This window comes from Aptenodytes patagonicus, chromosome 4, assembly GCF_965638725.1.
Source record: "Aptenodytes patagonicus chromosome 4, bAptPat1.pri.cur, whole genome shotgun sequence".
Taxonomy (NCBI): domain Eukaryota; kingdom Metazoa; phylum Chordata; class Aves; order Sphenisciformes; family Spheniscidae; genus Aptenodytes; species Aptenodytes patagonicus.
This window is the reverse complement of record NC_134952.1, coordinates 2,530,148-2,551,499: the sequence shown is the minus strand read 5'-3', so window position 1 is coordinate 2,551,499 and position 21,352 is coordinate 2,530,148. Positions and strand designations below refer to the sequence as shown.

The following is a 21,352-nucleotide window of genomic DNA, read 5'->3' as shown; positions in this document are numbered from 1 at the left end:
TCTCAGTAAAGACATTTCTCCTCATGTCCAATCTAAACCTCCCCTGGCACAACTTGAGGCCGTTTCCTCTTGTCCTGTCGCTTGTTCCTTGGGAGAAGAGACCGACCCCACCTCGCTACAACCTCCTTTCAGGTGGTTGTAGAGAGCGATGAGGTCTCCCCTCAGCCTCCTTTTCTCCAGGCTGAACAACCCCAGTTCCCTCAGCCGCTCCTCATCAGACTTGTTCTCCAGACCCCTCACCAGCCTCGTTGCCCTTCTCTGGACACGCTCCAGCACCTCAACGTCCTTCTTGTGGTGAGGGGCCCTCACTCTTCCGAAGACCATCACCAGACCTGCGCTCCGGTTTCCATACAATATCTCCAGAACCTTAGGAACAGCACAGCCAGGGTCAGGTCCAAAATGCAATACTGGGAATCCCTAGTAGGGAATCACGGATAAAAGCAAGCACAGACCCCCCAGCCCCAGCGTTAGGTATGAGCTCAGTACTAGGGGGGACCCGCAGGTTAAATCTAGTCTCCCACAATGACAGCCAACATGCAGAAAGATCTACCAAACTCGTTTGGTGACCCGTGTCTCACACGGAAGGGCTCGGTCTGGCTATCTTGCCTGCTTCACATGCTTCACTTAGTATGGAAACACTCCGTCAGAGCTCACAACAGGAGCTTAGGCAAGTGGCATTTCTGAGGCGCCTGTTATTGTTAGAGCCCTCTAACGGACCATGAATTTGGCTCACAGTAAATACTTTGCTATCATGTTTTTCTGCCTAGCGCCTCCTCTAAACTGCAGCTTTAACTGCGACCTGCCAGTGAATCACAAACAACCCTTTTGGCTTTGGCGCAGCCCTGTGAAACTCCCAACAGTGAAACGGTTCGAATTATTTTTGTACTGCAAGACACAAATCTTGTACACCTCGAGATGCAGAGGTGTACAAAAGGAGGCGGCACACACCGTTCTCGGCAGACAGCTGGCCCTGTGCTAAGGCGGCAGGGCAGTTTCGCTGCACCAGCAGAGCAGAAGCCAGCCTGCACTGCACAGTGGACGTGGTATTACTTGTTACATTCACAGAAATCGACTGTACTTTGGAGTGATTTCTGTGGATTTAATGGAATACCTCTGGTCTTTGACTGGCACACTGGAGGCTGCGGCATTGCTAGCTGGCTCCTTAATCTCATAAAATCCTTTAACACATTGAAAAAAAATCTCCCTAATACAAATCTCTGCAATTCTTTCAATATTGTTTATTTTATTACAAGCATAGTTTAAGACAGAACAGAAACAATCATGGCAAAATCAAATTTTGAATAATTAAGAGACTTTACAAGCCTCAAATCTCAAGTAATCTTTTTGCTGGTTATGGTTGTGCAACCCAGTAACGACGTACCGATCCTTCACATCAACCTGTGGTGCTGCACTGTAACTCAGCACTCCTGCAGAGCGTCACGTTCAGCAGTAGTGCAGAGATTAAAAAGCAAATATGCTTCCTTCCGTTGTTTTATTGCTCTCTCATCTCACTGATAACGCAGCTTTTAGTCTACTCAAGTTATCTGTGAGTTTGGCAGAGACAAAACCAGCCCTTCTTGCCCTCCCCAATTACTGCATATCCACATAGATTCTGTTGATTTCAGAAAGCAGAATTAACAAAGCATCAATTAGGCTATTAAAAAAATATTCGTATGCAGGAAATATACTGACCCCTACAATTACTATATTAATAATCATTTACTTGTAACATTAATTGCATGACTCACAGTGCCTGAATTTTTGATTTAAAAACCCCCAAACATCCAGAACACAAAGGCCATGGGGCGGAGGTGTCTGAGGCCTTCAGACACACTGAGCTGGCTCTTACTTCAAAGGATGAATCATCAGAATCTGGTTCGTATCAGTAGAATTGGCCTGCACAATAGATGAGGCGAGTTAGCCTTTCCCTGGAGGTGTTTCCGTCTCTTGGCTACAGAAAAATAACGCAGCTTGGCCGCGAGCGAGCTTTTTACATTATATAAACGGAGCAAAACATGTTTATATAGCAAAGGTTTTCTGAAGTAACCTCAGGAAGTTCTCACAACTTAGCAAGCACTCTTTCTAGAGTTTCAGTATATATTTCAGTAAGAACAGAGACACACTTGCAGTATTTTCGCTTTACTCTATCCTTCCAATGTTGGTACAGAAGACAAACTCTGCAAGCCTCACCCCTACACGCCTGTTGTTCTGGGCTGTATACGTCATTGCCACAAAGTTATACAGCTCCGTAAGCATAGAGCGAGCCTGGAGAATTCTGAATGCAATCAAACCCAAATATATTCGATACAGACATCAGAATCTGGAAACAATAAAAAGTTTGGGTATAGTCACATGAGACCGACTGCCAAGAGAAAGTAACCATGTATAAATTACTGATATTCCCGGGGTACAGGTGCATCAGAGTGTTTTAGCCCCAAGTTCCTGGCTAGCCTCTGTTGTACAAACAACTGTCCTATTTTATACCAGCTCTAACAGAATGAAAAGCAAAACTTTTGATCAAGTCTTTGCAGCTGATGCTTAAAAAGAGCATCCTATCTTCAAGCACCGTGAATGGACTACAGGGGTTCTTGTTTGTTTCTAATTATGTGGCTTATTCATTAAAAGGTTAAACCCCTGCTGTATTTTTCTCACGCCACAATTTCACGCCACAGTCGGAGCAACAGCTCGGCTGTCAGGCTGGAGGTTGATCAGGGAATTGCTTGCTTGGGCCAGCTCTGCGATGGAAACCCGTCCTCTCTGTTTGATATACTGAGCCACGGCAGCCATCTCCTCTGGAGTGATGTAGATGAACTTTCCTCTGTCATCAATCACACCTACAGGGGGAAAGAAAGGACCTTGAAGTCAGCACTTTGGCTCCTCTCACTTCCCGACAGACATCAGTCACTTCTTTTGGAAGGGATGTTTAAACTGCTGAGGCTGCATTTCATATCTAGGGCAGGCAGAACAACGTGCTAGCAGTCGGGCTTTTATCTCCTCTCTACTGTTGGGTCTTTGAGCAGGGCTACGACAATACTCGAGTACCTTCGTAAGACTAATTTTGTTCAAACTGACACATTCTTTTCATTGTACGCAGCCAGCTGGGAGTTTCACGGCAGCTACTTCAGGTATATAGTTTTGGTGCCGATGTTCTGGGCCCAGGCAGTTGGTGGAGAAAGGCAGAGCAGCAGGAGGGCCCAGGAGGTGATTCGGAGACCCTGTGGGGCCCAGCTCAGCCATTCCAACTTACCTTCTAAAAGGGAATGAAGCTCAATTTCCGTATTTCAGTTGCTCCATCAAGAGGGAGAATAGACCTCTGTTCTTAACGCATTACAGGATCAAATGCAAGGCAGAGCCTCACTGGCATGCCTTTTGGGCCACAGACACAGCCAGGACAGTACACATCCTTACACTTCGATTCAGAGCACTTTTAGGTCACTCGAACGGGTATCCACATGTACCCACCAAGATAGTTGTTTCCCAGCCATGACCACAATATCAGGTCAGTAAATGTTTGCGTTGGCACCTTCCCCTACTTCATCCTCAGAAAGAAAAAGACTGCCCAGCGATAAAACAGACTTGTTCAGACAGGGAGCTACCCACATGCTCGCTCTCTGCCTACATTCCAACTTTGATTGCATGGGTAGGTGGCTAGAAACAAGCACTTCACTTACTACAGCATCCTGGACTGCTCTGGGATGTTTGCTTCTCCCACAGCGTGCCCTACCCCAGTCCTGGCTTTAGCCACAGCACCTTTAAAACAGGCTTGCAAACTACCCCGAAACATCCAAGTGATTCTTTCAAATTCAGATTTCAGAAGACATCATTTGCAGCTGGCTGTTCAGCAACCCCTAAAGGCCTTCAGCAGGGCTCAATCAACACGCAGAAGCCTTGGGCTGGTTCCTGAACTGTTGGGGACGTTCACCCCCCACCTCTGTATAATGTATCATAGGAGCGATCGCATCTCATAGTGCTTGAAACAGTACTTTCATGGCCACTGAAGCAGGGATAATAAAAATATCAAGTCCTACTAGGATCTTCTACAGTTTAAACCAGAAATTTCACTGCAAGTCTCTCTACCATAGTTAAAGCATTTTCTGCACCACCTATTCACCAGCTAAAATAAGGTCCCCTTTGTGTTTTGGCTGTCACCTGTTAGAGTGCCATCTGCCATCAGGTCCTGGATTCTGTTAATTGCATCCTGTTCAGAAGGGAAAAAGGAATAACAAACTGATCAAGAGGAAGGCAAAAAACATTTCACATGTTCAGATAAACTACAGATGGAGGCTTACATTTAATTCCTCAGCGTCAAAGACTTCAGTGAAGGATACACATCCATATTTCCACACAGACAGATGCAGTAAGCCCTTTGGTCTTAGAAGGATGAAATGAGCTTCTGCATTTTGGGGTGTTCAAGTAACTTCCCTATCCCCAAAAGAGACTTTAATTGCTAAGTTAGCTGTCAGTTTTATGGAAGGGGGGTGGTTATAAACGTCTTCCCAGGGAAAGGCTGTACAGTGCCAATGCAACATGCAAGTTCCATGAAGTATACCGAGGTACTTCTCCAAGAACCTGGCTACACTCAATAAATACAAAAAGCTCTGGAATGTTTTTCTCCTGCTCCATCTAAGAGGAAACCTCTCTTATCAATCCAAATAACAACCTGTTGAACAGGTTAGGGACATGGTTTAGTGGGCATGGGGGTGTTGGGTTGACGGTTGGACTCAATGATCTTAGAGGTCTTTTCCAACCTTAACGATTCTATGATTCTATGAATTTATTGCTGCGTTAACTCTATAGTTACTCCAAGCATGCAGTTCCACTACACCTTAAGCTAGTATCTAAGCCCTGTTTCCCACAGTTCTGCCTCTCTCCCTTTCTTGCCTTTATGTGACTGCAGAAGCAAGTTATAGTTTAGATTTCAACCAGATAAATTCCATTAACTGGCTCACTGCATGCTTAAATGAAGTTCTGGTTTAAGAGAGAGGCAGGGGCACAGCAGCCTGGACTTACAGCAGTGTAAGCTGCTGTGAAGGGGCACCCCAAGATCAGATGAGGTACAGAACAACAGAAAACATTGGTCACTTGGAAATATATGTCAAATCTGCTCAAATTAAAATAAACCAAGCCACAACTATTCTTTGGAGTCAAAACATAAAATGTTTGGAGAACAGAAAGAGGACAGAGGGTAAAAAAAAAAAGTACACATATCACACCATGAGCTCACTTATAGGCTCATGACAGGCTTATATGGTGCCAAAAGAATATTACAATATTCTTAAGTGATGCACCAGAAGATACAAATTAGGGTGGTCAAACACTGGAACAGGCTTCCGAGAGAGGCGGTCGATGCCCCGAGCCTGTAGGTGTTTAAGAGGCATTTGGACAATGCCCTTGGTAACGCGCTTTAACTTTTGGTCAGCCCTGAAGTGGTCAGGCAGTTGGTTGTTGTAGGTCCCTTCCAACTGAAATACTCTATCCTATTCTATAATTCTTAAATATTCTAAGAATACACAAGCAATTGGAGCAAAACACCTCATCTATTGATCGTCTGCAAACATAACAACATTGTCCAGTTATGCAGGCAGTGTCTGAATTTGCTTCTAGCTCTGCTTTTGATTCCCAAGTACCCTGAATTGCTCTATGACTAGACTTGCAAACGCTACAGGACCCATTAGCCAGCAGGCAGCGGTGCAAGAGGCAGACTGAAACACTTTTCACTGAAACAATCTTGTAAGCCAACAATCCTTCACTGGCTGGATGGTACTTTGATGAATGGCCACATTTTTTTAGGACTGATTTTGCTGAACTTCACCAAAATCCAAGCATTTTCCGTAATGCTGAGACACTTGCATAGATGTAACCCTTATTTACCCACTTCCTCTCCTGTCCTTTTAAACTCATTGCTTGTACTTGCACCTCAAAAGGTAGTACTTACCTGTGTTCTTAAACCCAAATGTGAAGCCAAGTCCTCCAGCTGGATTACCTTTGTTTTCTATGGAAACAAACGAGTTAAATGCAGCTGATGAATTAGAGGGTTAGCGTATTTCTTTTTCTTTCGAATAAAAAACTGCATTTAATAGACAAAGTAGAACCTGCCATTCTAATTAACTTTTCCTAGTAAGCACTTTTCTCTGACGGAAAACTCTAACTTAAGTTACTTAAAGCACTCTGCTCTGTGGAAAGCCTGGATGCTCTGACCCACTTAAGTGAAGACTCAAATACATTTGCCAGCGTTCATCCTGATCCTTTCCTTACGTTCGGAGGACAGGATGAGCACAAGCACAATAAACAGCCACGGCTCTGTTCTCCTTGCCAACTGAGTTTCTCAACTGCTACCTTTAATTTCCAGTATGCTTTAGCAAGATCCCTTTTTGTTTGAGAGATGTTTCAAAGTACCTTTCAAAATGATTACTGGTATGTATCAGCGCATATATAAAAATCCAGACAAGACTGGCAGCATTAAGTGCTTTAGTCTGTTTTACTAATGTCATGCGTATTAATGCCATAATAATCTTCCTAAGCAAGTGAACACCTTATTAAAATTGTCAGCGTTGGAAGCGTACTGCTAGCGCATTCCTGCGCAGGCAGCGCGATGATCTCTGAGAACAAAGGCAGAAGCAGGAACTGCAAATTTTCATTTCGCTTTTGACAGAGATTCTTCCTGCAGCCCTTCTCAGTCAGGACGCAGTCACCGCTGCTCACATCTGGTTTTATGCTTCTCGGTAGCTCCAGAGAATTACAGAGAAAACACCTGGTGCACTCGTCTGGAGCTACTTGGTTCCTGTTTTCTTGTCTGCAAAAGTTTTAGAAACTCATCTGTTTAGATGCAGTAAAAGGATGCACTGTTTATAAGGAATTTGGAAAATATAAAACCTTTGGAAACTGTTCAGTTAACATTCTGGACTACATTCCTAAGAGCCATATATGTACGGCCACAAGAGCTACATTTACATTATCAGACGCAACACTTCAAACAATAAATGCATTTGTTTCTGATCTTGAAAGTACACTGGAAGGACACTGAAGAAATAAAGCGAGGCTGAAACAGATGAACCTTTTTCATTAATAAAATCAGACAAAAAAAAAAGCCACACACAGACTTAGTAGTTCTGAAGTTCGATGCAGCCAAGCTAGAGAACTGAATACCATGGACTGAACGCATGGAATTGGAACCAGTCCATGGAATTCAGTTCTCAGAGCTGGGAACTGCCAAGATTCGTCATGCCTTCTTTTAAAAGGATTGGGGGGGTGCAAAGCTACATAAACAAGAAAAACAGGATTTAAACTTTCACTTAAAGATATTCACCCTCAGTGACCAAGTTTAGTGGAAGCTTTCCAAGATAGATCCTGCTGTGAATAAGAGCCCAGAGGGTGGGGTGGAATTAGGATGCATTCCCCACGCACACTCTGAAATATAATGACACTGTGAGGTCCCAAGCGAACAAAACACTTCAACACATGCTTCATGATTTACAGAGAGGCTTAACTTTCATAGAGCAACATATACACGTCTACATTTTACTGAATTAATTTAATTTTAGGTATGATTCTGCTGCTGTCCTCAGCCAGGGATGAAACAGACCAAGAGCTCTCGGGATTAAGATGAGTAGGACTTTTTTTCCTTATCTAGGAAGCATCATTTTTCTTAAAGAAAAAACAGGAAGGGGTAAAGCCTCCGAGTCCTTCGCTATCCCTTTCAAATGTAGTGAAAAATGGAGTTTGCTGTTTCAATTCACTGGCTGTAATTCAGATGGATTCAGTGATACACTGTCAAGCTGGGTGAGAACAGTCTGATGGACAAAGCGCAGGCTTATATTTCCCTGGGCCAACAGAGCCAGTGCTCCACAGCAAGGGAACTGCTCGGCCGCTCTTTAACCTCTGCCCACTTCATTATTATTATTACTATGATTATTATTATTATTTAAGTGCTCAGAGAGCCCACAGAGCTGGTTCGTAAGGTGTGTTGTGCAGCTACAGCCCTGCTGAGTAAAACCATAAGGCTCCCATTAAGAACTGGTTATTCTGCTCCCCTGAGAGCAGAGCAGTCAAGTCCGTAACCTGAGGACCGGCCACTGTAAGAAGCAAACACAGAGGATGGCGACTGCAGCAGAGACAATGCCACAGCCTGAGGGGTGAGGTGGTGACATTGCAGCAGTCAGACTGAGGCTGAGGGGCTACTATGAAAGCCCCAAAGGAAGGGAGATGCTCAGCTTTCAGAAAAGCAGAACTGGGGGGCGTCAAACCTTTTGGTGCCTTTGAGAAAAATCCCATTTAAAACAATCCCACAAGGCAGAGCTGGAGAAAAGAGGCTGCATTTTATTTCAAAAACCCTTAGGTGTTTGAAGCATGGGGTGAGCTACCTCCAGCCAGTTATACCAAGTTATTCAACAGAAGAGCTAAATTATATTTTATTTTTTAAAAGTGCCAATTGCTCTTTTAATTTATAAGTTTTTCAGACAGCTACTAGCAGCTTAGCACTGCTTCTTGATATAAGACAACGATTTCTGTGAATAGAACAGATGAGGGCTATACATAATCTATATATTAAGCATACTTTCAAGATTTAAAAAAAAAAAAACAAACACAACCTAAAACTTGTAAAAGAAAGCAATGCCCCAGTTCTGCAACTCATCTCTACATAGGAAATCAGGTGTTGAAGCGCTTCTGAATTAGGTTTTCAGCCTGTGCTTAATTTCTCTGACGTCAGGTAGAAGTGACTAATATAAAACTATACATGTGAGCTTAAACACTGAACTGAGAGTTTGTGACTAATCTGTTCCATCTATCACAACCACCGGGGCAATGTGCAGAATCAGACCCTACTGCGTTATCCCTTGGAAACCCTCCCAGTTTTCATGGAAGGTCCCAAGGGACATTGGAATATCCTGTTGTTCTACCTACTGTTATCCTAGGGCAGCTTGTTTATCAATAAAGCACATTTTCCTTAATCCGCAGCTTGGCAGTATCTTGAAAGCCTTAGATGGGAAGAGCTGAACTGGGATCACACCGTACCATGTAGTCCATTTCCACAGACAGTAACTGAAACAGAGGGTGGTCTTAACAGACATGGCCATTTCAAAGAAATCTCTCTGGCTTCTGCAGAAAACAGAGCATTGAAATCACTGCATGGCCGCAAAATGAGATGTGCCATCCGATGGTTCATTGTCGCTCCATGGTTTTACTTAGGCTCTTTAAACATGCCACCCAGAGCTTTTCCAATCTGTTCTCAGCTGTCTCATCCGCTTTTGGCGGTGCTTCTGCTCCGAGTTGACTGGCTTATGCTGGGGACTTGGTTAGTGAACAGCCGCTATTTTCATTTGGGCTGCAGCAATGAAGAATTATCTGAAGTCTGAGTGCTACTAGCTTACACATTTCCAAATTACCTCCAGAGATCATGTTGATCAGAAAGCACTTGACAGATGCAAACCTAGCAGCCTCTCTCGCTGTGGCCTGATGGCGATGGCACAGTCACCACCACAAGTCCCAGTGACACGGGAGGCAAAGAGCAGCACAGCAAAGGATGCTTGCACCGCAGCTTTGCAGCAACTCTAGAACCATCGAGCCATTGTTCAGACTTGCATGGCAATCACTCAAATTGACTCCCTGCGGAGAGTTACCCATGAGACAAATCTGTTTTTGCTGGGGTAATGGACATGCAAAACTGGCCCAGAGTCCAGAGATTCTGGATTAACAAAATGATTAGAATGCTGCTAAGTGTACAAGTGATTTGCTTACTAATGAAGCCTTTTACATGCATGCCATACATTGTCAGATAAGAGTCCAATTTCCAGTAAAGGAGGAAAGGGATTAATTAGGACAAAAGATTTGCATAACATTGTTAGAGTAGAAAAATGCATTTGAACTTTGATATACCAATAGTGGAGAAAGAAGCATTTGTCCTTACAGAGCAGAAGTGGAAATCCTCACAAACACACCACAGGTTTTAAATAACTAACCATACAATATGATGAAAGGGAGACTAACACCCCCTCTTAAAAACAAGTGACCTTCTCCTTAAATATCCCTTCCAAACATTAAGACAACATTGCACATCACACAGATAAAAACAAGAAAAGAAGTCGCATGAAAAGTTGGATTGACCTTTACCACGCCAGTGTTTCAGACACAAACGCATCCTGCACGGCAGGCCACATGCTGGTGCAGCAATTGTCATTCATGCTGAGCTGAGACGTAGAGGCTGTTTTCTAAATCAGTAGCTGATGTTCACACACAAAAAGCCTGAATGTCCCAAATCCCAATCAACAGCAAACACTGCTGTTCATAAATTCTGGGGGTCACCCACCAGGCGCAGAGTTTAACACGCCTATCCTTATGAAAAAGGGCAAGAGCTACAATCCTGCCCCAAAAAGCCAAGACACAGCTATAATTACAAACCATTTTAGCAATGATGGACATGCCCATGCATCGTTAAGTAAATAATGCAGACTTTATCTAAGGTATCACTTTTGTTACTTGTTGAATATTTAAGTAAATCAAAGAGGAAGTAAAGATTTCCCTTCTTTCTGCAACTCAGCTCTTTGACAAAGATATTTTACACAATCTAACAAGTATGGAAGGAGGAGAAAGACCAACGGTAGCTTACCTTAACGTATTCGAGAAATTCCATGAGAAAGCTGCGAGACTGGATACAGCAAGGAAAACAATTGTTATTTTAAACTCATGAACATTAAATGCATCGCAAACTTGCTGAGGACAAATATTATAAAAGTGTTTAGCTTGCATACTTCCGAAGTTTTAAACATACATACCGAGGGAGATTTTGAACTGGAAAAAAAAAATACCTAGATTTAATCTTAACTAGGAATTTATGATAGGTATTTTCTAAGACAGAATATGGCTCAATTACAACTTGTGTTTAAGTATTTTCTGAAAGGAAATCTTTGACTCTTTTATTCTTCACATCATATATACCCTGAAATAACCACATCTGGGTGGGTTTGTGCATCATGTATTAAGTTACATATACACACTGAGGACATTTTGTGCAGAGGTGAAGTACAGACTGGTTCAGGAGACAGCTCATGCAGATGGTCAAGTGTAGCACACAGCTGTGCAGCACATGTGGAAGCTCAAGGCATTTTCAAAGCTATGCACCTGAAATCCAGCATTTTAATATAAGCGGCTCAATTTTCAAAGGCAATGCAAACAATGTGCATTTAAGTTAACAGGAGATCGAGTTACCCTGCAACCCTGGAAACCAATCAGCCTTAATTAACTGCTTAGCTCTGGACTCGGGACCTTAATTTTCAGCATGAGTTCCAGCACGCTAGCCTCAACAACACATGGCAGAGCCATCTATTGTAACAGGATACTAAAATACTTCAGTACATTATCCACCACAAGGCCAAAGGGTGGCTTGCCACTTCTGCGAGGCTGGTGTCTCCAAATAACTATGTACCTGTGATTGTTTCTGAAGACGACTTTCAAATAGCCTACTATTAAAGTTCTATCTCCCCACTCCTACCAAAGATATCTTATGTTGAGATCCAGGCATCATCAACTGCCTGCCAAGCTCTTTTGAGTGAGGAACACCCTTCTTTGTTCCCACCTACAGAAAGATTAATTTCTCCTTGACAGGCAGCTGTAGGAACACAGACAATAAACACATTCTAGCTTTAAAGGGTATCTAAAGTGGAACAATTTAATATTTAGATATCATCTGGTTTTCAACAGGATAGGCACACGTTTTTGAAGGAACTTTCAATAGGAAGTACGCATTTCGCCGTTCTCTGCATCTTAGGAGATTGCCCATCACCAGATACACTTCTCTTGGTGTTAATCCCGGCATGATGGAGGAATTTATCTCAATGGGAAGGGGTCCATAGTGAGAACTTGTGACTAATGTTAAGCAGTATTGACTCACTACAAGCTCCTCAGCCCAAAGCCACTCTCAGTCACGCTAAGTGCAAATCCATTCAATTCAACAGGGTCGCTTAGCAGAGGAGCAAATGCACACATGGCCCTGAAAAAAATACTTATGAAATGCATTGGACAGCTCAAATTCGGCAGCTACAACCCAAGAACAACTTCAGCATCTGACAGCAATTAAAATTAGTCTAACAGGTTTTCAGCAGACAGAATAAGAACACTGCCTCCCACAACAGCGGAACTTTTTCAAGTTTGCTGTGATATTATGTCAAGTGTCACATTTCAACCACCATCCCCAGCAGCGCGTCTGCAGGCAGCCACAGGAGGAGCATGCTAGAACGTTATGCAGAGTTTGAAATGCTATCAACCATAGCAATCATTTGCAACACTGAATGTACAGTTTTCCAGCGTACGACCCACAAGCACCTAGGTTGTGTCCTGTGAATTCTCTTAACAGAAGCCTTTTAAGACAAGAGCTTGGTTTTTCATTTGATTTCACAGCAGCTTTGTTGGTCTAGAAAATAAAACCAAAACCAAGCAATTCCTCCCAGTATATGTGGGCACTACCAAACTCCATATTTAGCCTTGCTTTCATCTGGCCCACTGCATATGGGCAGAGCAAAGCTGGCAACAGTAAAAGAGTATCTGACTTCCAGGATGAGTTTTATTTCAGTCCTTACGCTAAGGGAGAACTCATTTCCAGCAATATGCATTTGCGTTAGTGCTCTAAACTAACTTGTAGGAGTCTGGAATGAGGGACTGTAGCATTCCCCAGGAAATACTCCAGGTTAACGCATGCCATATACACAATTTAGCTTTTACAAGCAAAACCATTTGGCTGACTCCTACTTTCAAGTTCATTTAACACGAGACAGAATGCAGTAAGGGCAACCCGAGTCTAACAAAGATAAAGGAAACTGTAGTAACAGCCTAACATGCATACCTCTTCCTCTGTCATTGATTCTTCAACGCCTTCCTCTTCAACTACAAAACTCTCCTTCAGCTTCAGGTACTCTTCATACTCTCTCTTCTCCTCTTCTTCCTTTGCCTTCCTTTTTTCCTCTTCCTGAACAGAAAAGATGACAAGTGGTCAGTTTGCTCCTCCCCAAATCAGGTTTAGTTTTAACTAAAGGAGCATCTTCTTTATCTGCAGTCTGGTTTTACTAGGACAGACAGCAGAGAAAAAGTTTCCAAAAAGGAGTCTAAGTTCTCCCTTGATGGCATCATTAATTTCAGAAGCCACCCTTAAGGTGGTAACCATCTCACATGGTAGCATAAGCTTGCACACAATACACCTAGGCTGGTTCTTAACAGATCTGACTGTTAAGAAGGGGAGAAAACCACTCTTATATAGCAACCTGCTTTCTTAATTTGCATGAATATGTTTCTTCTGCAGATCCTGTGACAGGAAGTCCCTGCCCCTAACTGTACTTTGATGCAACATCCACATTTTCAGTAACTGGCCCCAATTCTGCTCTGACATACACTAGTGTACATTGGGAGCGATCACAAAGAATAGTGGAGTTACAGTGGTGTCCATCCGTGGGTGAGAAGAAGCTGGCCTGTAAAAGAGTTTCAAGTAAAATCTCCTTCTTATGACATACAAGCAAACTATGTCTACATGGAATGTAAAGAACCGTATAAAGCATTTCAGGCATAGGAGACAAGGTATGATTGTATTAAAAAAAGGGGGTTTTTACATGTTTGATTGTTAACCAAAACCTACAGGCTCTGCTTTTAGTTATTTGCAATACTTTCAGTTAACTACCCTGAAAGAAATGTTAAAGTCTTAAAAAAAAATAATAATGCTGCCAACCCAGAAAACTCCAAGCCCAACATCAGTGAAATGGTGATGCATGCTAGGTAATGTGGAATAGTCACACATTCACACAGCAAAACTGTGATTAAAAGTTTTGGAATGTGATAGATTACTTAAAAAATGTTTCAAGTAAGAACAGGTTTTTACTGGGAGCTCATCAATTTGCAGCTTTCCATGATTTTCTTTTAAAATTTGTTTTGCTCTTCTCCAAAATACTTTACGCATGTAACTTCACACAGAAGAAAAATGTTTCCTTACACAATGGTTTCTTCCGCACAAAAATTGATGTTTGTACAGCACCTGGTGCAATGAGATTCCAATTTGACTGGCCTCTGGTTGCTATCACATTGCAAAAGCTTGATTAAAACTTAGAAAGATGAGTTCTTCAAATTTCAGTGACAATCTCTGGGCATCCCTTTACTATTAGCACAGGAACTGATCTCTTAAAGAACAATTATATTGATTTTTAAATGCTTGCCATGCTGCATCTTTGACACTAATATGGTAATTGCTTCCTTAAATGGCTGGAAAGCAAACACTTGTTCCATTAAAACAGGAAGAGACAGGAACAGGTAATTAAGTATATTGAAAAATGTCCGTATTAAAAAAGATGCCATGTAAGGCCAAAACCAGCAAGATACCAGAAATGGTCATGGGAGGGTTGCCCTTCAATAAAAACGGAAGAGAAAATGTATTCGGTCCCAACGGTATTTAATCAAGCTCCCAGAAAGTCACAAGAAGAAATGCTACCAACATACACATATGAGAAAAACAGGACTGAAGGATCTTACTGTATGTGCAAAGTCAAAACCATTTTTTTAAACCGCCACCTCATGAGAAAACTAGACCTGAGGAAGCTCTTGAGACAAAACAAGACCATTTTCTGGGTCATTCATCACTGTAACGATTATTAGCAAAAGCCCAACAGTAGATTTTTTTTTTCTTATAAGCACTACAGGTACCAAGAACAACATAACCATATTTCATTTGGAAGTGACAGCAATTATTCTTTTCTTGTAAGTGCATTAAATTTAATCTTGATCCTGGAAAGACAAGAATAAGGTTCTTCCCCCGGTCTATTACAGCGGTTGTAATTCAACAGGATTTGAAGTGAGAAAAAAAATAAAAATCACAAAAATTCGAAATTGCTGTGGCAAATGATTTCTAGATTGTTCTTAAAAAAAAATAATCAGAAGACAGTATCCCGTTTACAACTGAGAGCAACGGTAACTAAGAAATATTTTCCTGTTTCTGGAAGGTCTAACAACAAATGAACAAGACTCGTTCCTGTCTTCCTTACCTACTTGAAGAACAGTCCCTTCGATTTTATTAAAGCATACCAGCACATTAATATCAGTACTTCCATTTCCAACATATGCAGATAAGCATCTCTGCTGTGAGACTGGCAAAGCACTCACTTACCAGTCCCTCTTTTGTGGTGTCCCTAAAAGCCAACATGAGTTTGTTTTCCAGATCCTAAATTTTGATGCTAGCAGAGCATTTCCAGGCGGTCTGAACCACTGCTTTGGTAGCTAAAGCATGTCAGCCCTCAAAGCCTCATGTCTGTGGTGGTTGTAGCCTCCTCCACAACACTAAGTATTTCCAGAAGCTTTTTCATCTACTAACTAAAAATCCCAGCCACTTCTTGCACAGTCTCACATGCTTTACTACCTAAATTCACCTATGATTCAACCTGTAGAAAAAGAAGGACTTAGCCAAACTGCAAACTGGTTCAAAGCCAAGAGGAGAGATGACTTTGCATAACTGCACTGGGAGAAGCAACCAGCAACAGCAGTGGAAGCTGAGCAGGGGGAACCCTAGCGAAATCAGGCTGTCTGTTAACACTTATTCTCAGCTATTTTTTTCACCATCATGCTAGCACTCTTCTTTCACATGCCCAAGTCATGCAGCAGTTGCATGGCAGGTGCAGGGTCAAATTTAGGCAGGTTGCATTCCCACAAAAAGAAGACTGTGTGCATAACCTGCACACAGAGACACTCTCAGCACCCCAGGGTCTACTTATGAAACAGAGACCAGTACTTGCTTCATGCAAGTCATACAGGGGGCACTTGGCTCAAATACAAGTTTAAAAAAAACACATCTTTGTTAGTCAGGTTTCTTTGCCTCTCCCCATTCTGATCTCATTAACTGCTGTGGAGTTAAGTGGTAAAGCTTGCGGCAGGCTCAGAGGCGAGATAATAGCTGGGCCACCTTCCTTCAACGATGGGTGGGGTGGTGGGGAAATCCCAGCATCATGGAAATTTGGTAACTGCAGATGCTCACCTTCAGCTGCTTGCCTTTTTTTTTTTTTTTTGAAGCAGGTTTGCCTCTCCTCACCCACCTAAATGTTACCCAAACAGGGGGCTTGCTACAGTGTAAAGATTTCTTTTTGATCAGTTTACTGTACTGCATGTGAAGAACAAACTCTCCCACTTTGATCATGTCTTTATTGGAAAAAAAAAAAAAATAAAATTCATCACTCAAACCTTTCTTCCTTCTTTCCCTTTTCTGACAAAACATCCACAATTATCACTGCTGGATCGACTCTACCTCTGCATGCTTGCTATGAGTCTCATGTGCCACCTTGCGTGGCAGAGACCCAAGGGCTTCCAGAGCTCCATGCAGTCTGCGGATCTCCAGCACTCTGGGAGACACTTTTCGACACCCTTACCCCTTCCTATACCGGATCTGGTCAGCACCGACTTCCCACTGCACCCAGTCCCAGTCCTCCCACTGGTCTCCAGGCTCCCTCCATCCCACCTGCCCACCAAAGACCTGGATTTGCTGTGAGGCTCCTTTCAGATCATTACCTTCTGTTCGCCTCTTACCTTGATCACAATGATTATTTCCATGACATCAAAAAACATTAATTGTGCCAACTGCACAAGAGCCCAATCTTTTTCCAGGTGAAACGCACAGCATCTTGAAAACTCTTTTAGCCTTACAGCTGGAAGCAGACCTTGACTCTTGGGATCACAAATCCCTCTGGAGTCCTGGGATGCTGCTTGAGTAACTGCACTGCTCTGGCTGGCTGACAGATTACTGCCTTTGAAGGTTTATCATGCATTACTATTTTTAGCAAAGGGTGGGGACCCTTACAGTACAGTCCAGCAAGAAGATATTGAACTACTGTTTCTAGCTTTCATTGCAGTAACCCATTTAAGGCGGCACTGAGACTAAGCGATATTGGGGGGCTATAGAGTAAGTAGCTTTTCTGAGAGCTTTGCCTAAGCAGCTTTCCCAGAGAGGAAACCGCTAGTTGTGCCCTGTGCCATCTCTCCTCCAAATCAGATGAAGGACCAACTTGCTGACAAACAAATCATTTATAGGCAGCTTATTCGACTGCTAAGTGGAGGAGATCTCATTGCTAGTGAGGAAAGTAGAGCAAACACTGGACTCTCTTCAACCACCACCTGCTACCAGTTGTTCCTTGTTTGTGGCTGCTTCTTTAACATGCAGAATGAGGAAAAGCATATTGGTTCCTGTGCCAAATGCTTTGAGGTTCATGGACCAAAGAAACCCTCCTTGTATAACATCCAGTTTTCATGCTGTTAGTGCAGGTTCTACAGGAAGCGAAAGGGACTTTACAGTAAATAATTTGGCACAGAGCAGATGGATCTCTAGGATTCCTCCCCCCCTCACTGTTTAGACAGAAAATAAAAAAAACACCTCTAGAAAGACAGAATAAGTGTTCTTACCAGTCCTCATCCCCTCAAAATCAGAGTAGAATGAGTTTTCTGCAAGCTTTTCAACTTGTACTTCCTTAGGAGAAATTAATTTTCAGGAAAGTATACACACTTGAAAACTGATGCTTAAACTGAAGCTATGTAGTAGTCTCCATCAGCCTCCAGAAATGTGCTGTTTAGGTATGAATAGTGGATATAAATGCCAAACAGATAATGAAAAGCTCTGCTGAAAAGCACACAAATCTTGATGTTCACATAATGCTACGCATAATAAAACAACAATCAACATTCTAAAAGTCGGTGCCTATTCTTACATGATCAAATATCAAACCAAAGAGCCAAAACTTTAGGGTCCTGGTTCTCAAAAGCTTCAACAGGACCCTTGGGATCACTAGCCGATCCTCCGTTTCTATAGCTCTGAAGATCCAGACCATTTTTATTTAGGCACTTAAATGCAAAACTGAAAGCCTAAATGAAATTGCCTTAGTTTGGAAACTTTGGGCACAGCTGTGCTTGAGCAATACAGACCTTGTTTTAATGTAACCATGAACAAACACCAGTCCATGCTCCTCCTGTGGCCTTTTATCTCACAACAGTTAAAAGCTTGTTTGCTGGAGGACTGCTAGTTTCTCTCCTGTATCAAGCTATGTTTCGAGAGCAGTCCACTCTGCAATGGATTTGCAGGCAACACGCCCTGTTCAACGCTGCACTTCAGCATAGAAGAGTGACGACTGTGAGCCCTGCATCTGCACAAGCAGTTTCCTCAGCACGGCAGAGCTAGGCTGAGGGAGTAAAATCTACAAAAATCCCTGTGCACAGGAAAATAAAAGAGCTCTGGTGCGAGCAATCTGCAAGGCTTTGTATGAAGACACTGTTTTGCAACATCAGAGGAAGTTCGCTCTCATTGATAAGGTGGCGGTTGGTAAACCATCTCACCACTAAAAAACTCCAAGAGTGAAAGGGAAATCCCCAGGGTAAAGCAGAGCTGAAGCAAATGCCAATTATAAAGGACCTTCCTCACTTGCATAGCCAATCAGGTCATCAGAACACTGGAAAGGAAACTTGAATTTAAAAATATATTATCTGGTTTGCAACACTGGAGCCAAGGGGCAACCACATTTTATTTATATGTGCATACAAATATATTTAAATAGAACCAGGGGGTTATTTTTCTCAAGAATATGCAAGATTTTAGCCCCCATAACTCCCTTGAAGGCACAGTTCCCACTTGTAGTACAGCACTGTGTAGAGTTGCCCAAAAATAATTGGAGATATCAGTTTGCCTATAAAACAAAGTGGGTTTTCATCCAACTCAAGAATTCATTATTTCCACTAGACTCCATATCTCAAACTACTTGAGCGGGGGGTGTGTGTGAAAGGGTTAACAGTCCCGGTGACTTTATCAAAGATCAAGACCGGAGAATTTCTAGAAGATCTGCACGCTGCAACATGATTTTCTACCCTCCTGAATCTATTTGGCTTCCCTCATCACCTGACAAACTTTTAGATGGTATTTAATGGCACAGGAATCACCTATTGCTGTTGACTAGGATTCAGCTATTAGTTTAAGGCTGTAGCTGAAACGCTGAAAGGAAACTCTCCTTTACACAAAGCAAATCTCAATGTTCACAGAAGTTAGCAAAATTTTGGTAGCACTTCTTGGGAGAGAGACTGAAAAAAAGGTTCATCTGAAATTTAGCTAACAAAGCTGGTTGCACTTGTTTGGAGACTAGCTGCTCATCACTTAAATTCTCTTGTAAATACACTAAATAAATGTACTTGAAATTAAATTAAATAAAGCATAGCCACCAAATTTATCAGTTCAAATCTTTGAATGTGCAGCAAATGAAACAATAAACAATTCAGGCAGTTATGTCACTACTCTTCCTGGAGGCAGTAAGGCTTCATCAGTGGTCTTAATATCTTTCCTGTACTGTGTAAGAAAGAAACAAAAACTAACAGGCTTGCCACTGTCACTATACTTGCAGAAATACTCTGATGTACTGGAAAAGGAAGGGAAAAAATGAAGCCGACAACCATAAAATTTCTCAGACTAATGATAAACTCGAAATTTCTTGTGCCTTATGGGATTATATAAACTGCAGAAGTGTCAGTAATCAAACTGCCTCCAAAAATCATACAACCAGCTACTCTCTGGTTTTCTCATGACTATCAACCACTACTTGAGCTACCTTTCATAATTTTGCCTTTCCATTTCCTAACTTTTATGGGGGAATAGTATCATCACATGTGTAGTCCACAAGGGCTTACTCGTGACAAAATGTCACTTGTGGAAATGAAGAATCCTTTCTCTGGAGGAACGTATAAATGACATTTTATCCTATGTATTCTATAAAAAACACAATAAATCCAATGATCTTTTTATCGCTTATAGGGGCCTAGAAGAGAGAGGCAGTATCTTTTACATCATACAATCAGTCTGTAACAAGATTGGAAAGATAATGATGTTGTGATCATAAAGACAGGCTATGCTTACATGTACAGTAATCAATTTGTTTCCCCTCCTATCACCCAGTCAAGGCTAAAACACTGAAGTCTTGTTATGACCGTGCTCCCTGTGATACTGCTTTCTCTGCTGACTGAAGCAGGAACACGAGCAACACAGCCTAAACATGTACAAGTCTTGAATTGTTCTGTTTCCTGTTAAAGACTCGGATGAAGACAGAGACTTAAAATTACCAGAAAACAGTGGAGGATGGACATGAAGTATTGTCAGACATGTTTACTTTGATCCACGCCCAAAATGTTCAGTGGTTAATGGATTATCAACCTGTCTTAGACCCAAGCAAAAAATAAAATATTGAAAACACTTTCCCCTGAGTAGCAGAATAATGCTCGTGATGTAGCCTGGTGGGTTGGCTTGCTGCCCTGATAAAAACTACTGGGAAAAACAAATGAACCAAACAAAAAAAGGTTAAAATTACAGAATCTAAGTAGCTAAGGAAGTTATTGCCTAAAGTGAATAGCAAGCTAGATTCAGGCATCTGAGAAATTTTCAAAATTCTAGTAAGTACTCCTTTGGACTGTTGAGCACAAAATTTAAAAAATAAAATAAAAAACCCCAAAGCCTTAGTTTATATTCCTCTTTTTCACTGAGCCTTGCAAAATGGAGGTGGAAGTGTTTTAGTGCAATCTTTACTAGGAATACTGAAAATTAAAATAAAAACAAGTAAGATTTTCCTCATTCAACCAAAGTAAATTACTCAGCCCTAAATTGAACAGAAGTGGATTAAAAAAAACCCCAGTTAAATACGTTAATAAGCACTTTCTGCATGAAGAGACCTCTAGTTAGAATTTCACCCTTATTTTCTGCTCAACTTTTCAACCATGCCTGACTGGTCCTGATTAGCCAGCTGCACTGCTAAACCCCAGGTCAAACCCATAGGCAATCAACAGGATAACATCTTTGTCCTGGGCTACAGCTTCTTTTGAGCAGGTTGGCCAAGCTCAACTGCAATTTGCTTAGCAGTTCACCTGCCGTGCTGGCTACCACTCTGGAAGGAATTGAAATTCTGTTCATTAGCCTCCTCTAAAGGGAGTGACATTTAAACAATCCTAGCGTCCAGCCAGTGTGCCCTCCTAATTCCCTCCAGAGCATTGGAGTCATTTAGTTCATCTCAACCAACTCTTCAGGGTTTCAAGGATATTGAATTCCCAGAATCTTAGGAAAAAAAATATTAGGGAACTGGGTGGAGACAAAACACTTAAAAGAATACACCACTAGAGGGAAACTGCCATCTGAGTTATCTGTTATGCCAAGCCCCATGGCAAGCAGGGTGGGCAACAGATGTGTGCTTCAGAGGCAGCCAGAGCTTGTCTTACCTCTTTCTGAACTGGAAGTACGAGGGGGAGAAATTGGCAATACTTAGGAGAAAAGCAGAGCGGTCACAGGGACCACAAGGCAGAAGCTGGCGCTACTGAAGTGTGTGGGCAGGGG

The 21,352-nt window shown here is 42.2% G+C and overlaps 1 protein-coding gene across 1 annotated transcript in view; it reads right to left on the bottom strand.

Annotated features, from left to right (window-relative positions):
- Positions 1–1,218: 1,218 nt before the first annotated feature.
- Positions 1,219–21,352, bottom strand: part of DDRGK1 (DDRGK domain containing 1) — a 41,166-nt gene continuing 21,032 nt past the window's right edge. Inside the window, exons 5-9 of the mRNA XM_076335652.1 lie at positions 12,833–12,955; positions 10,604–10,642; positions 5,936–5,992; positions 4,150–4,198; positions 1,219–2,834 (exon numbers count right to left, since the gene is read on the bottom strand). Coding sequence (XP_076191767.1) covers positions 2,662–2,834; positions 4,150–4,198; positions 5,936–5,992; positions 10,604–10,642; positions 12,833–12,955 — 441 coding nt within the window. The 3' untranslated portion in view covers positions 1,219–2,661. The remainder of the gene's footprint in view (positions 2,835–4,149; positions 4,199–5,935; positions 5,993–10,603; positions 10,643–12,832; positions 12,956–21,352) is intronic.